General features: G+C 40.7%; 1 protein-coding gene across 5 annotated transcripts in view; it reads right to left on the bottom strand.

Annotated features, from left to right (window-relative positions):
- Nucleotides 1-269: 269 nt before the first annotated feature.
- Nucleotides 270-16,117, bottom strand: part of ZMYM4 (zinc finger MYM-type containing 4) — a 33,362-nt gene continuing 17,514 nt past the window's right edge. For 3 of the 5 annotated variants that reach the window (XM_065744740.1, XM_065744743.1, XM_065744742.1), the window contains 20 exons: nucleotides 15,496-15,646; nucleotides 14,867-14,982; nucleotides 14,476-14,748; nucleotides 13,865-14,015; nucleotides 13,437-13,609; nucleotides 12,940-13,090; nucleotides 11,233-11,373; nucleotides 10,892-10,929; nucleotides 9,651-9,795; nucleotides 9,119-9,240; nucleotides 8,613-8,784; nucleotides 7,914-7,967; nucleotides 7,620-7,799; nucleotides 7,011-7,105; nucleotides 6,522-6,693; nucleotides 4,979-5,130; nucleotides 4,125-4,236; nucleotides 2,547-2,795; nucleotides 2,110-2,236; nucleotides 270-1,013 (listed from right to left, as the gene is read on the bottom strand). In XM_065744740.1, coding sequence (XP_065600812.1) covers nucleotides 806-1,013; nucleotides 2,110-2,236; nucleotides 2,547-2,795; nucleotides 4,125-4,236; nucleotides 4,979-5,130; nucleotides 6,522-6,693; nucleotides 7,011-7,105; nucleotides 7,620-7,799; nucleotides 7,914-7,967; nucleotides 8,613-8,784; nucleotides 9,119-9,240; nucleotides 9,651-9,795; nucleotides 10,892-10,929; nucleotides 11,233-11,373; nucleotides 12,940-13,090; nucleotides 13,437-13,609; nucleotides 13,865-14,015; nucleotides 14,476-14,748; nucleotides 14,867-14,982; nucleotides 15,496-15,646 — 2,982 coding nt within the window. In that variant the 3' untranslated portion in view covers nucleotides 270-805. Of the gene's footprint in view, nucleotides 1,014-2,109; nucleotides 2,237-2,546; nucleotides 2,796-4,124; nucleotides 4,237-4,978; nucleotides 5,131-6,521; nucleotides 6,694-7,010; nucleotides 7,106-7,619; nucleotides 7,800-7,913; nucleotides 7,968-8,612; nucleotides 8,785-9,118; nucleotides 9,241-9,650; nucleotides 9,796-10,891; nucleotides 10,930-11,232; nucleotides 11,374-12,939; nucleotides 13,091-13,436; nucleotides 13,610-13,864; nucleotides 14,016-14,475; nucleotides 14,749-14,866; nucleotides 14,983-15,495; nucleotides 15,647-16,117 lie in introns of those variants that run through there. The other 2 variants (XM_065744741.1, XM_065744744.1) reach the window with 2 other exon arrangements.

Genomic DNA, 16,117 nt, shown 5'->3' on the forward strand with positions numbered 1-16,117 from the left:
GAGTAGGAGAAAGAGGAGAAAGGAAAGCTGCCTCAAGGGAAAAATAAAACCACCAAGATTTCCACGCACCTCAGGATTTGCTAGGTTATAATCGACAGACTGCAGAGCTACTGGGCTACAAAGGGATTTTCTGCACATGCCCCAGGACAGTCCCCAACCATACAGGACCCCCAGCATGACTGCTCTCAAGTTTGACCTCCTGCACTCCTCCACGGTGCGGGGCGAGCAGCCCGGGCGGAGGGCTGGGCTCTGCACTGCAGCGCGCCCGCGGCCTCGGCCTCCCCAGCACGTCTGATCCCGGTGTTCCCCCCAACACATTTGATCCCAGTTTTATAAAATCCTTATAAAAGCATTTCGGTGTTTGTAGGTGCTCTGCTTCGCTCGTCTCTGTACCACCACTCCCCTCCTCGTGAAGACCTCCAGGATCTCCACGTGCTGCCTGGCAGCCGCAGCCCGGCTCTCCACGCCCGACGTGGTTACAGGTGATGCTCCACGATCATTTCCCTTAAAAAACAACAACAAAAAAAACCTCCACTTTTTTTTTAAACCCTAAACAGATAAAGGATTTATGCACCACTCAGACAGGTGAGTTCAACTTGGATTTGTTCATTGATCACTGCCTGCCTCAGGACGGTGTTTCTTGCAGCTTGTCTCCTTCCAGTTCCAGTTTGTACATCCGCTGTGGTTCCAAATAGCCTGTAGGTGACACGAGCTTGGCTTACTTAACACACACTTTCCAAAAGCTGGACGTATTCACAGTTTGGTGCTTCTGATGTATTCAGAGGAAAATAGCCCCCAACTTCAGTTAGTCTGATAACTCAATATCAGAGTCTTCTGATTTGACTTTGGCAAGTTCTTCGTGTACCTCCCTCACCATAAGAATGCGAGTTAACATGATGTCCAAAGTTGCTGGGTCTATGGGCAATGTGGAGTACCACATGGGGCTGTTGGGGACACAGGAACGCTCGGGCTGAAGGTAAAACACATCACTCCTCTGCTTCACGCTCTCAGAACTGGCAATGTAAAAGGAAAAGATCACATCACAGAAGGCAGCTCTCAACTCAGACAAAGCAGCCATGGAGAGACAAGAAAGGGAAGGTACACTGAGGTACCAACACTGTCATTTAAACAGCGTAATTAAAATCTTTTTATTTTAGTGAATCTAGTCCCCTTCTTCAGCTTAGTGAATGTTTCATTGCAGGTCACTCAGGTTGCTCACAAAGAAACAAAATCTGTGGCTTCTTTTTTACAGCTACAGCCCTTCATCTGTAGCATCATCCATCCCATCTCCATTACTGCAGGCTTTGTATGACTGACAGATGCATCTGACATTCAGTCTCTGAACTGCACACTGCACAATCCACAACTGCTGTGAGCTCTGGGCCAATGAATGTTCAAGGACCAACGAAACTAAACCCCAGCTTGCTTCTCCTGCTGCAGGTCCCTCTGCTTGTCAGACTGACCATCACTCTGTGAAGATTTCTACTCTGGAAGGAAGGGACAAAATCCTCCAGAGCAAAAATCCCTCCTGCTCAGCCTTGGTATATTCCCATTAAAACAGCAAAATGAATTCTTACTGCAGCTTGTACTGCTGCAGGGGCTCTGCAGGAGCTAGTATACCTTGAGGAGCATTTCTCAGCCCAAGGACAGCTAACATCTCCTGGTGATATGCATGTGAATACAAGGAAGATAAGGAGACAAAAGAATGAGGGCAGCTGCAAGGCACGCCTTTGCTTAAGTACTGGGACTGTTTGTGGGAAGATCACTAGGTGCATTTCTGAGGGTGATTTATTTGAGTTTTAGCCGACACTAATGAGATCCTGCTTCATTCTGTTGTGTATTTTCTCTGAAGAACATCATGCCCCACCTGCTCACAGACCTACCCAAAGTTGACATCAAACAAAGGGAAAGACAAAGTGATTTGTATCTGTGTCCTTGCTATACAGTCTCTAACTCCTAAATAAAAATTAATCTCACATCTCAGCAAGCAAAATCCATCATCGCTTTTGCCTAAAAATCACACTTTTCTTCCCCTCTTTCACAAAGAACACGATGTCTGAGGAGAGCCCCTGCCTGAAATCCTGTTCTAATTTTTAATCTATCACTTACCATTTTGACAAGTAAAATTCATAGAGTCGGACTGGACACCTCAGGGGATTATCTGCATTCTCAGCCATTTCCACTGCTGTTGAAATCTCATCTTCACCACGTTTCCTTTTGCCTACAGACAGTTTATCTGGATACACAAAAAAGGTATCACTCGACTTCAGCAAAGAGCAGCACATGAAGAGTCACACTGAGTCCTGCAGCCTAGCACCAGCCTGGCTGGGCTCTGCAACCCCTCGAAACATGCTACTTGTAGTGATAATCTTTTTCTTCAAATCATCCCAGAGTGAAAGAACTTGAAAACATGCAGGATGACAGCAGAAACCACGCTACCCATTGCTCTGCTTACTCTATTTTTCTCCCCTGCCCTTTTCAAATAAGGAGTAGATAATAGAAGACACGATGGCAGAAATTCAAGTGATCCTAAAGCACTCACTTACCTGATTCTACCTCTTGTTTTTGAAAGGGTGGGAAAAAACGTAAATATGTGGTCTTAGTATTGTACTTCAGAGTTCGGGTCCTCCTCATAACGTGGGCAAAGGACAGTTTCAGGTGCTCACTGACATTCTTTAGTTGAAAGTATTTGGTGTTGAAGAATAGCAGTGTGTTCAATAAAACTATGGGGGAATATGCACCCAGCTGTTTACATTCCCACAAGTGCTCCTCTTCTATTCTTGAGAACATATAACCTAGAAACAAGGCGCAGAGAAAGACAAAGCATTACCTATGCAATTTTAGGATACTTCCTCATACTCAGTTACAAAGGAATCTAACAGCTTTTACAGGCTGCTGGCAATCTAGGAGACTTCCCCCATCTTCCCAGAGCAATGAAACCCTCATACATGAGCAGAGTGGGACCCAGGCATGAGTAAAATTATGTTGGCAGAGTCTGTCAGAGATGCACGTAAGTCCTCTTTCAGCTAACCTTGTATGTGATATGAGAACAATGCATATGAGAACAAAGTCAGACCTATGGAGGCAACTGAAGTATAAAACCAAGAGCACTGCATGCAAGAACACAGAGGGAGTGTGGAAAACCAAGCTGTGGAACAGCACCATCTTCCAACACCTGAAGAATGGACAAGAGTATTTAAAGGAAGATTACAGACATCAGCAGAATCTCACTAAGTTTCAACTGCACTGCATTAAACCAGAGTCAGGCAACTGCAAAAACATCCAGCTCCTGAGACATGGAGTGTGAGCTTAGAATACCCCATCTCCACAAACAAATAGCCCATTTTTACCATCCTAAGTTAGGAAGGAGAAACTGAGGCTGATGAGAGATTTGTTCTGAAAGAAAACTTCCCTGTACACTTATTACTGTTATTACACTGTTATTTCTGTGCTAACAGAAGGTTCAGTTTCTAAAGAAAAGGACTGTTTCAGGTCCATGTATGGAATTGTCAACATACATCACTCAAGTTTTGGTGGTAATCTGAAAAAGGATCTTACATATTAACATTGCTGGTGAGCACCATTATAAACTTAGCAAGAACACCACCTAAGAACTATTAAAAATATCTGCAGAACTTGGGAACTCTCAATGTGGAAGTGACTGAGGTGAAAAGAACTGGGAGTCGAGTTGAGACAAGACTCCAGTGATTTCCTTATATGACCCCCTGATAAATCAGAAGTATTTCCAGTACTGACACAGGATACTTTTCCAACTCTACACTGAGTAACTCAAATTCTACACACAGTTCTGGCTGCTTGTATTCAAAAAGATCAGCTACAGCTCGAGGGAAGAGAACTAGCACACTGACTATGGGAATGGGAAGCCCCTCTTTAAAGGAGCTGAGAAACTGATCATATGAGGGAAAGGTATCTCTAAGTGTAACATAACTGGTAGAGATAGACACACAATCCATGATTCTAGTCTACCACAAACAACTGCATGGTGGAGAGAGAGGAGACTCATGTGAATGGCTCAGATCACATCCCTCTTCGTGACACTGAGAAAAAAATATTCATAATAAGGCTTTGTCATGCAGCTACACAAAATAAAATAATTGTCCTACCATTTGGAAGAATTGTAGGTTCCCAGATTTTCAAAAGTTTTGTAAGTTCAATCATAAACCTGGAATAGGGCTCGGTAAAAATGTTATCTATTCTACCATTCTCAAACAGGTACTACGAGAGAAAAAAAGGAAGACATAATTTATGAATACATAACATTGCAGAGATACAGGACATCAGATTCTTTACTCTTCCTATGTCTGAGTGCTTTATGGTCCAAAATGCTTTGTTGAAATCTTCAGTAAGATATCAAATCAGATTTTCTGCATGGATTGGGACTTCCTTGGCACGAAATGAGAGATCTAGGCCAGAATTATTTTTATTATTCCGAGCTCTAGAGCTCTTATCTGAAAAAAAAAATCACTGTCCTCTAGGCATGAAAATATTCTTGAAAAAACAGCCTAACAGATTAGGCTGCTGAAATAGAGCTACTGAATGAGCATAGCCTTCACCAGGTAATCTCTTCCATGTGAACTCGTGTACTGGAAGAGTACTGTGCAGCTATTTTAGACCTACAACATTCAATCGTAAATCAAATTCTTCTGAGGAGCTTCAGGTTTCTACAATTCTTTCCCATATGTGAAAAGGGTAAATACAGTACCAAACCTAAAGAACTGTGTCTAGATAGAAACACCAAGCCCTCCACAAGACATTCCTCCCAAGTACAGAAGAGGTTTGTTTACTCTGATCAAAAAACAAATCAGCAGAATAAGAGATGAAGACACACTAAGAACGAAGCACAACAAGATAGTCTCACCTCTGCAAAAAACAAGCAGCTACTTGAGACTATGGATGTAAAGCCTAAAAGGCTGCTAGAAGTTTGTGTGGTCTCAGCAATATCCTACTTCTGGCTTACCTGCTGAATTCCAAGGCACAAGTATAAGATGCTGTCAGGATCATATTTTTCTCCATTGGGTCTCCGCACCTCTTGGATAAACTGGCACAAGCCAAAACTCAGCTCAGCAAAAGTGCACGAGAGAATGTCCTCCTTGAGTTTCACAGGACGAACTGTGGTGAAGGGCAATATTAAAGAAATGACTTTATTCAACAGGTTAAGTCTTTACATTCAAATATTAGGGAGTTTGCTGAATCCGAGGTGTGGTGGGGCAGTGGTAACATGTACTTGGGCTGGCAAATCCTGCATGGCTGGACTCAGGGGAACCTGAGTGAGAAGAAGATCCTGAATATTTCCTGGTAATTTTGGGCATGAGCTGAGCACAGAGTACTCAACTCCTTAAAGGGAAAAGGAATGAGGAGTTTATAGGGCTGTGAGATTCAGAAAGGAAAGCAGGGCAGAGAATCGATCAAAGAATCTGCAGTGAAATTACTGCTCAGCTACACCACACTGCTGAGCAACTGCCAGGGACAGAACAGGGAATCTTTCTGTGGGGATTGATTTTGTTTCCTGGAGCTGACAGTAACCTTTGTTTCCTTAGCTACGAGAAAAGACCACTCATGTGATTACTCTTCTGCTAGGAACAAAAAACAGCTGTTCTTGTGTAATGACAGAGGAAAAAGCAGAGCTCATTCTAAGCAGTATTTTCCCTTTTGGGATCTTTCTTATATGAGCCCTGCCACATCTACATCTTTACAATGCAGAAGCATTTAATACTGTTTGTTCTCTTCTCCACCATCCCCAAAAAGCTCAGTTACAAAACTGAATCGAATTCTCTGCTGCACTCTGAAAACTTGCCCACAAAACACTCAGTGTGAGCATGTAAGACAGACATGATACCAGGGAAACAGGGAGTTAGACACTGCCAAGCTCGAGGAGTGCTGTGCTTTTGTACAAAACTAAAACTCCCCAAAACATCCATAATTAGAAAAACAAACAAAAGTGACATTTATATTGTCATTATTATCTATCTCCCTACTAAGACCGAGGAACGATTCATGCCTTATAAAGGTAGTCTGAGGCAGAGTGCAGCACAGAACGGGTACACTTCTGCAAGGTTTGTTTCCAGCAGTGACACTAAGGAAGAACACTGTGGCACACAGCTTTTTACAGCCAACATTGATGCTGATAAACACTTTGTGAATGCATTAGTTAGGGATGAAAAGACAGGGCCAAGTCCATGTAGTCAGCTTGTAACTACAGTTCACTAATAGCCTAGTAAGGACTCTGAAGCTGCATAAAACATCTACTCTAGAAGTGAAGAATTACTGCGTGCCAAGAAACGCACAGGTGAGGTTAAAGGGCTTGCATTTAGTACTGATAAGCAATCTGGTATTTTAGAGCCTGCTTTAAAAGATAATGGATCAATTAAGAATGCAATGGTTGAGATTTTTAAATGCAAGATGCTCTAAAATCTTTTCTCTACTCCTGGATATTTTAAAACCTAATTTTGTCTCAAAAAACATACTGACAGCATTTAATTCAACAAATTATTTCTGCTTACCTGAAAACTTTAGGTCCCCTTGTTCCTCCTGTGCATTTTTCCATTGGACCCAGTTCTTCCAGGCATTTACCCCATACATATATTTTAGGGTCATCCCAGAAACAGAGCATCCTGGGTAGGAGCCCTGCATCAGATTGCGGGGCTCTACAGCAACTACAGACTTCTTTCGTCCCTAGAGGAAAACAAAGCAAAGCTTAATAAGTGCTTCATCTACAGATGCTTCATTTCACCTCGTATAAAGAGAGCAGGAAACTGACAAAATGCTACTGCCACAACAGGAGCTGAAGGTATACATGTGTAGTTTTTAGTGTGCAGAGGAGAGAAGAGAACATTTATTATGAAGATGATCAGGAAAAAAAAATGCAGTGTAGATAAATCAAATTCTCATTTTCCACCCTGGATCAATACATATTTTTTCCCACTGCCAAGGATGCACCTAACATTATTACTTCAAGTGAAAGGAAATAACACTCCAGAGGACTTCCTTACCCGTCTCTTTGGCTGTGGGAAGCCATCTCTGTGCCTCCGTCTTGCTCGTGAACGCGAATGCAAACCCAGTCCCTTACTGAGAGGGTCAAATGAGTCTGAAGTCAAACCAACATCATTAAGAATTTAAATTAGATGACTTAACAAGCCCAAGAAGTATAACTTAAAAATCCTAAGTACCCTAAAGATGCCAATTACGTCCGTATATTTAAATAATGCTTTACGTCTGAACAATTGGGCAATAAATGTGTTCAGAAGAGGAAAAAACCCCACCCCCAAACAGTGAATGCATTCATTCAGACAAACTGATATTTCTTTTGCACCACTAACATGGATTATACCTAAGAAGACAAAAATGATACGTTCAAATGAGTCAGGCAAGACTACCTGCTACTCTTGACAGTGGCTCTTTAAAACACTGTCTGTAAGGACACCAGTAATATTTAAAAACACAGTAATTTTTAGTAGAACTGATATAGTGCTGCTGGCTTCAATATCTGGTTTAACTAAATGAGAACATATAACCCTCTTAAGCATGCTGTGGCTACAACATTGACTCCAAGTTGTGTGTATTTTTATACAACAATGCATTTTTCTTAGCACTATACAGACCTGATGGAAAATCTGCCTCCAGGTCCTGCTCCACTTCACCTTTGGAGATCTGCTTTGGTTCTGGATCTGGTTCTGGCAGGGCATTTGATCGTAAGGCATAGTGATTTAACTCTTCTTCCCAGCTGTGTGGAGTGGACACTGCTTCTGATTCTAGATCTCCACTGTAAGTACTACCTTGGTCTGTAATGAGAGCAATCAGATATACCAAGTGCCATGAAAGGACAGACAAAAAGATCAGTTTGAAGAAGAGACAGATCAGGAGCAAAGTCCATTTGCTAAAGAAGTCAAACTGACCTTTCTCAAACATCTTCGGGTCCAGGAAGAGCTCGTGCTCAGATGTTTGAGACCCTTCAGAAAAAGAAGGAAACTTTATCTACAAATGATTTACAGCTCACACAACTAAAAAAATTGTGAATGCAAAAAAAAAAAAAACATACATGAGGTCATTGTGCTTTCACATGATACATCTTATTCTCCACTACAGTTTTACTCACAGCTCTCTATCTAGCTCACACTGTTATGGGAGAAACAGAAACACAGAATTAACCCACATTTCCTTTTCTAACTATTTTCATCCCTCTATGTTTGTCACTGGGAGTAATCTGTATGCAAATGCAGTACCTTGTTCATTTCTTTTCAGCTTGCTCCACTTTTATTACTTAGTATGATCACTATCCAGCACATTCTAACCTGCATTACCCCCCAGGAATCCACTATAAAAAGCTTGGCAGGAAAATATTCTTGCAAAACAGCTGCTCTGGCTTCTTGATCTTTGTCTCCTTCTACTACTGCATGATATACTGGTCTGGAGATTACTACCACTAGCAACTTGTTACTGCCAACGTAAGTTAAATCAGCACCAAGAATCAGGGAAAAGGAATGCAAAGACATTCAAAGCACTGCAGACAACACAGACTATATATCCACTTCTCTACCTATGAAGAGAAGACCTCTGTCTCACTGCATTAGTTTCCTTTTAAAAGCACCACATACCACCATGAGAGTGTGTTTTATCTTTTTCCTCATCTTCTGCAATCATTTCTGCCATCTGAAGGAGATCTGCTTCAAATGGACTTATGGGAATCTTTTCTTTGATATCCTGAATAGTTTCAAGGATCTTATCAGCATTATCCAAAGTAGTTGGGAAAAGCATGGGAACAGGTACCTACAAAGACATGAAGAAATTATAAGAGATGGTGTGTTTTGCTGCTTCCCTTCACCTCCAAACAATTCCACTTATTTAATAACTAACTTACATTTTAGGACTACACATAATTGTAAATAACTCCAGGACAGACAGCCCTTCTCATTTCTGCGATAACCCTACAAATTGGCATTTTTAGGTAATGAAACTTAACTTGCATCATGTGATAAGGAAAGAAATGGCTTCACAGACTCCAAATACCACTCACATGACTGATCAGAAAACCCAGTGACGTGGCTTTTGATCAGAACCAAGACTGCAAACCAGTTCTTCAGTGAACCGGAGTATAACTTACAGGTACTGGCATCCCAAGTGGAACTGGTGTGTACTGAGTGTAGAGGTGAAGGGGTACTGGCACAAACACTGGTACAGGAACAGGTACCACAATGATTTTGGGTTGAACTTCCTCTTCTTCTTCTGTTACATTAAAAACAAAACAAAAATGGTTTGACTGCATGATCATCATACACTTCAGAGCGTCCATCACAATTGTTTGCTGTTTCACTACTAGAGACTTCTGCCTATAATTCAATGGGTACTGTACATCTTCGCTCACAGTCATCCTGCACTTCAGCACCACTGGAACATGCAGTAATAGTACAGTTTGGAAATAGACAGCACTGTGACCAAATACATGAATGGTGGAGGGGAAGGCAGAGGAAATAAATGCTAAGGTCTGCATCCAAGTAAATGCTATTGCAGTCACCTCACAGCTAACTAGAAGACCATGAGAAGGGACTATTAAAAAGTAACAGTCAGTTGCATAAATCATGCACTCTCAACTGCACTACAAGCTTCTATAGAACAGGTTGGAGATAAATACATACCTGTCTGGCATTCTTTATTTTGAGTATGAGGTTTGCATGAGGTGGCCTTAGTCTGTGTGATCGGCTTGCACAACAATGCTTTGTTTTTTAGAAGCCTAGGTGGCTGTGAAGATGGTAGTTTTAGTGCATCTGTCTGAGTACTAGCCTGTTTGGAAAAATATAAGTGAGGGCACAGTCAGCATTGGTTGCAGTATGATACCTTAAAATTCATATTTGTCCTCTATTATGAAATGTTGAATTATTTTCAACTGTCTTTGTTAATTAAACAATCATTTAGCTATCATAAAACAGCTTGCTATCCAGTGTTTTTCGGTGTAATCCATTTGGTAGACTTCAACTTATTTTACTACAAAACAAAAAATGAGATATGTGAGAATATTTGGTTTCTGTGGTCAAATAAGCTCCAGAAACTTCTGATCTCAGAATTCTACTGCTGATAAAGAAGGACTTGTAATGCCTCTGACGACAGAAATACTGGCTGATAATATACACTCAAAAAAAAAACCCTTGAAAAAAATCAATGTGAAATCACTGAAAAGGAGTAGGAAAAAAAACAAATGCCAGCAGTATCAATTTAACTTCTTAGTTATACACAGAGTGACTTACTTTCTATGCTTGCACTGATTTCAGGTTCTGCTAACTGCAATCTTCAGTCATGCATTCATATAACAAAATCAGTTTCATTAAGAAAAAAAAATCATACTCCAACCCATGTTACCCTTTAGATAAATGGGTGACAATTCCCAGAACCAACAAGCTACATAGTAAAATCTTCCTATTTTTAGGAGTTCCAAGATGTATACTACATACCTCAAGGAGCCCAAAAACAGGAACTCTAAGAGTCGTTCCCCATAGCTTCACTACCACATTACAAAGGAGTGGGGAAGAACAGCTTCTTCCCACAGCAGCCCTTTTGACATCACATCCCACCTCTGGCCACAAAAACTAGCCTCCAGTATCAAAGCCATACACATTATTTGGGAGCTACTGCCATCCCAAGAGCCACAACTTGATGAACCTTGGCACACCATCAAATTGATCCATTAACAGACATGAGATGATTTTGATATCATACATTTAAAAATTGGATTAGGTGTGTAAACGCAAGCTGGATGAATTTTAAATGTCATTCACAACCAGGAAAAATAGGTACAAAATTAAGGTGCTAAATATTGGATACTTTACTTGTTATTGATACAATCTGGACGAAAGTGAGAAAAATAGTCTCTTGTAAAACTTACATCTCCTATTATTTTTGCTGTCACGGTAGGGACTGCACCTATGGTAGAAAAAAAAAAGCAACATACAAGATCAGTCTGTGTACTTATCATCAAAGATCACAACCCATGCTCTGCCAAGGTCAGGAAAAAATTCCCTTTAAACCTTATTCCCCACTACAAGTAAACTGATGCAAGTCATTATTTATACTTAGGTAAAGGAAAGACAAGACAGCAACCCTCAGCAATGATGTGAAACATAATGAAGAAGCAGCTGTTGTCCTCAGTGGAAAAGACTCCTGAACAAACACAAGTGTCCAGGAATAGATATTTAAAAACAGAGAAATCATCTTCAACAGTCCTACCCTGTAAAACATTGTTGGAGTTAACCGTAGGCTGGGCAGCAGGGGTGCTTGCAAGGGACACCACATTTGCTATGACAGGGGTTGAGTCTTTCCTCAAAGAAGGTGGCCCTGATGAGGAAGCTGGTGCTGTAGAAGGGTTTGCTGGATGGAATGGACAGAAGAAAACTGAAGTAAGCAATGAGATAATAGACAACGGTATTTCTGAAACAACATCCACCCTCCAGATTTATCACCAGGTGAAAAAGTCTGCTTGTATGAGGAGAGAGTGTCAAACTGGAGGTTTTCAGTTTAAATAGAAGTTGGATCCATCAGCAAACTTCAGCTGTTTTCAATTCACTGAAACCTTTCAGGACTTTATCACAGTATGAAAGCAGTTTTCTGTCACTAACAGTACGTGTGTTAGAGGAGCCCTCAGGAGACAACAGAAGGGGACGTCCCACTGTGCTCAGTACCACCTATCTGCAGTACAGGTGACAATCCAGATGCTAACAAGTCATGAATGAGGTGAACTTTATGACTCTTGCAGATGAATTCTTAGGTTCTTACTACTTGAAAACATCACGATTGCATTTTGTTAGAAATAGTGTTCTGAGGCACCACTAACAGACAAACAGTGACAAAAGTCAGGAATGCCACAGTGTAATTATGTTCTGAAGGCATGAAGTTACTCATATATTACTTTTAATCAAAGAAAACAACCCCCACCAAGGTAAGCAGGAGATGTGCACAGAGTTCAATATAGTATGGCCTGGTGCATACTATAAACTACCAGTTAATATTCTTTATTGCTTGATGGGTACCTTACTGTTGCAGTCACCATCACTCTCTGGGAGAACATGCCCCTCTTTAGGATCAGGGCTATTTCTGCCCTTTGATTCGCTTCCTCTTCCTGTCTTTGTGCGCCTTTCTTCCTTTCTTCCCTTTGCATTTCATTCCCTACAGAAACTCACAGTTCCTATTCCTGTGGGCTTCACTCCCACCCTCCTTCCCATCCCACCTGCTAAGATAATGAGCAATGTAACAGCTCCAGCATACATTAAGTTCATATGAACTTATGAACTTATGAACTTAAGGTTGGAAAGGACCTATAAGATCATCTAGTCCAACCATCCTCCTATCACTATCTCTACCCAACTACTAAATTTAAAAAAATTTAAATAAATTAATCTTAAATTTAAATTAATTAATCTTAAATTTAAATAAATTAATCTTAGAATTGATACTCAAACAATCAACAATGACACAGAAAATGTACATCTTCAAAAGCCTATCAACAACACAGAACCAGCAACTTAAAGTGCAAACATGGAAGTCTGTATTTAGAATCACTAGATCTACATGTTTCTCTACTTGATAAGACAAAGGAGGATGTCAAGCACAGGAAGCTCAGTATTTATCATATCTTCAATAGACATCAGTACATTTTAGCCTGTTAAAATGAGCTTTCTTTTTTAGATGAAAAGTAAGGGCTTACGTTCAATATTTAAAATCAGAATATAGGTTTGCTTTATAAACAACATCATTTCATACCCACAGAAGTTTGAAACTGCCTGAAATAAAAGAGATCTTATACTAAGCCCATTTAATTACAATGGGCAAGCACCCCAATACAGGGTCTTAAACATTTCCCTAAGTTGAGTTTCCAAATAAACACTCCTACCATTATCACACACATTAAGAGATAACACTAGTCACATCTTGTTTTACCTGTGTTGTTTGAGGCTGGGGGGTCAGAAGTACGTTGCTGCTTACAGAACATCAGAATACAAAGCAGGTTGCAAAAATGCTTCACCTCTCCTTGCCATTTTAGGGACTCGCTGAGTTTACCTTGCCTCTTACAACCATCACACTTTGCCATCTGGGAAAACAGTGAGGGAGAAATTAAACACGTGTTAAAAGCAACATAGAGAATATTCATACAAACCTCTTTACAACATGCTCAGCAAACACAGCATAAACTAGAGTGTATCATTCTACAGTGTGACACAAAGCAGCAGAACACTCCATTTTTTCCCCCTCCCTCCAGAGCCATTACTTTATACAAGAAATTGCTACTCTGAAGTTAGGAATTTACTCACCTCCCATACGTACACATAAAAGCCTCCACAGACACAGAGTCAAAGACAGGCAGTTAAAATAGCTCCTAATTTTCAAAGGTTCTGCTAACACATCTGTATTTCAGAGAATGCGAGGATATTATTTACCTGGTAAAACAAAACTGTGAATTTAGACATGCACTCTTCTGAGCAGAACTCCTCCGTTCTCCCCCCAAAAAGACTCTGGACCAGTTTGGGGGAAGTCTGCAAACAGTAACTGCACATTTTACAGTGGCTTCCCCAGCGCTTAGCCAAGTCGTGTTTATAGAGCAGTTTACAACCTAAAAGAAGAAAAAACAGTAAAGTAACAAAAGCATCCTTCAATATCAAACGACACGTGTTTGGCATTTCTGCTTCTGGAATAATTTATTGGAATACAGCATTAAAATGAGAAGTGTGAATGAAGTTCCAGGTTCCTAAACCTAAAATCCGTTTTTCTCACCTCGTTGATTAGGTTTCCCTTAGTATCACAAATAATTTTAAGGCAAGACCCTTCTGACTTCATTTCTCTGAGGGAAAGCCTTGCTCTTTCTTACCTTCACTACAGAATGGCTTATCTATGCCTGTGATTCGCACTGTCTCCTTGATAATTTTCTCAGTTCTGCAATATTCACACAATGCTGTTACACTCCTCCTCTTCTTATATTCATCACAGCAGGTCTTCCCACAAAAGTGGAACATTTTACCCTGCGACACAGAATGTTTTGGTTTCAATATTTCACATTCAGTTACTACATTTAAATAGTAAAAACTCAAAAGCATATTTATGCCCTTGAAAAATCAACAACAGATAGTGCTAGCAAGTAAGTCCAAAAAGATTTTCAGCAAAGGCAGCAGAATTTTCTACAGCAAGCTCTCACCCATGTGCTTTGTCCAGGAACTAAAAAGATCATCTCTAGGATGAAAAATCAGGAATGTGCTTATCTCAACAAGTAATAGTTTGGGTGTTTTTTTTTTTGTTTTGTTCTGTAAGATGCCTCTTTGTTTTCTGTTTTTCAGATGAAGTATCAGCATTAATTTTGGTAATCAATAAATTATAACAAAAAACAGTTCCAAATTCCTCTATAGCAGATCACAGCATACAGGTTATGATTTCTGAGCTTTCTGATTGGGAAAGATAAGCTGGGGAAGTCCTAGTCTTTATTACCTTGAAGTCAAGCAGCTCTGGTTTGGTTGTAAATAATCTGTTACAGTGCTGACACCAGAGTTTTACAACATTCCGGGCAAAAGTGACTTGCTGGGACTGGGCAGCCAGCCTCTGTAGACCAGCTGCAGCAGAACTGCTCCCGGAGCTGGGAGATGCAGTGGAGGTGGTGCCACCTGCTGACACCGTTGTCCCCGAGGGAATGCTTACAATGACTTGACCTTGCGACAGGGGTACAACCGAGGAGTTCACTCCTGCAGGCTTGTTGAACAAATTCTGCAGAAAAGCAAAGAGAGGAAGAGGCTTTATTTTACAGTTGTGTGCTATACCCGATGCCCCAGTTGTATATACCACCGACTATAACTGAGCTAAGAACAAATCCTAGATATCACACCTGAAAAGCTACGACACAATTGTAGCTGCAGAAATTGCGTACGCTCCCATCTGACATAGCCAAGTGATACTGAGGGTTTGCTGATGTTTTACAGCTGTTGCACTGAACTTGAACACCTGAGAGTAAAACAGAGAAGAAAAAGTGATTTATGCAACACTGAGTCCCAGTGCAGATAATTCTGCACTGCGCATACAAAACCAGAGATTCTGAATGACAAGACAAAATGCACACTAAAGCACAAGACAAAGTTGCTTCAGATTCAGAAGCAGACACTACAGCTGCAGTGCCCATGGCTTGCCAGATCCTTTAATTAATCTCCCAGTATCCCTAGGACGCTAGAACCTCCCCTGCCCCCACTCCTTGGTCTTCACTTATACCAGCAGAAAATACATTATGGTTTGTTATCTTTAGGATCTCAACAAACAAAGCTGAAATGCACTGTCACTTGTTAGGTTGATTTATGCTACAAAATCCTTAGTTCCCCTACTAGCACCTTCCCTTAAAATAAACACCACTTTCTACATCCCACTCCACAGAAAAGAATATCAGCCTTAACTTTCAAGACTAATTAAGTTTGGATACAAGCTATGTGAAATTATGCTTTTAATAGAGTAAAGGAATAAAGTTACCTGAAGAAGTAACCACTTTTACTCTATATGCTGACAAGCAGTTAACAGAGCAAAACAGTTCAGTTTTTCCCGAGTTACTTGTGCTCTCTATCATCTCAGCTGAAGATCTCAAGGATTTACACAGTGCACAAGGTGTAATTTTAGCTGACTTCTGTGGAAACAGTAAAATTGGTCATGCATCTGGAGCTTAGTAAATTACTCAGCACCAATACAAAAGAACAGAAATTTCAGAAATAATCTCTTTTTCAGTGTCAGGAAGGATGTGCCATAGTGTGAGACACCCTACAGTTAAACTGCTCTTGATTTTTAAGGATTCTCAGACAGCTCGTGGGAGACTGCACTGCTGTTGCCACAGCTCAGAGTGCAAGCCCAAGGGCTGACAGAAGGGCTTTGCTCATGAGGTTTGTGTGCTTTGTCAGATGATGGTTATTCCTCAAACAATGGCCCAAATGTGTCACAGAGGACTGCTGCCCAGTGGTCCCACTGTGTCTTCTCTCACACTGGAATACTCTGCTTGCCTTTCCAGTGGTGAGGGAAACAGTGCAACATTTCTAACAAAAAGTAAGCAGCAAATGGCAAAGGAAGCATTTCAGAGCACAAAAGCAACAGAAACAATCAGCTA

This window comes from Cyrtonyx montezumae, unplaced genomic scaffold (genome assembly GCF_038088225.1).
Source record: "Cyrtonyx montezumae isolate F1298 unplaced genomic scaffold, pur_monq_1.0 scaffold_31, whole genome shotgun sequence".
Taxonomy (NCBI): Eukaryota; Metazoa; Chordata; class Aves; order Galliformes; family Odontophoridae; genus Cyrtonyx; species Cyrtonyx montezumae.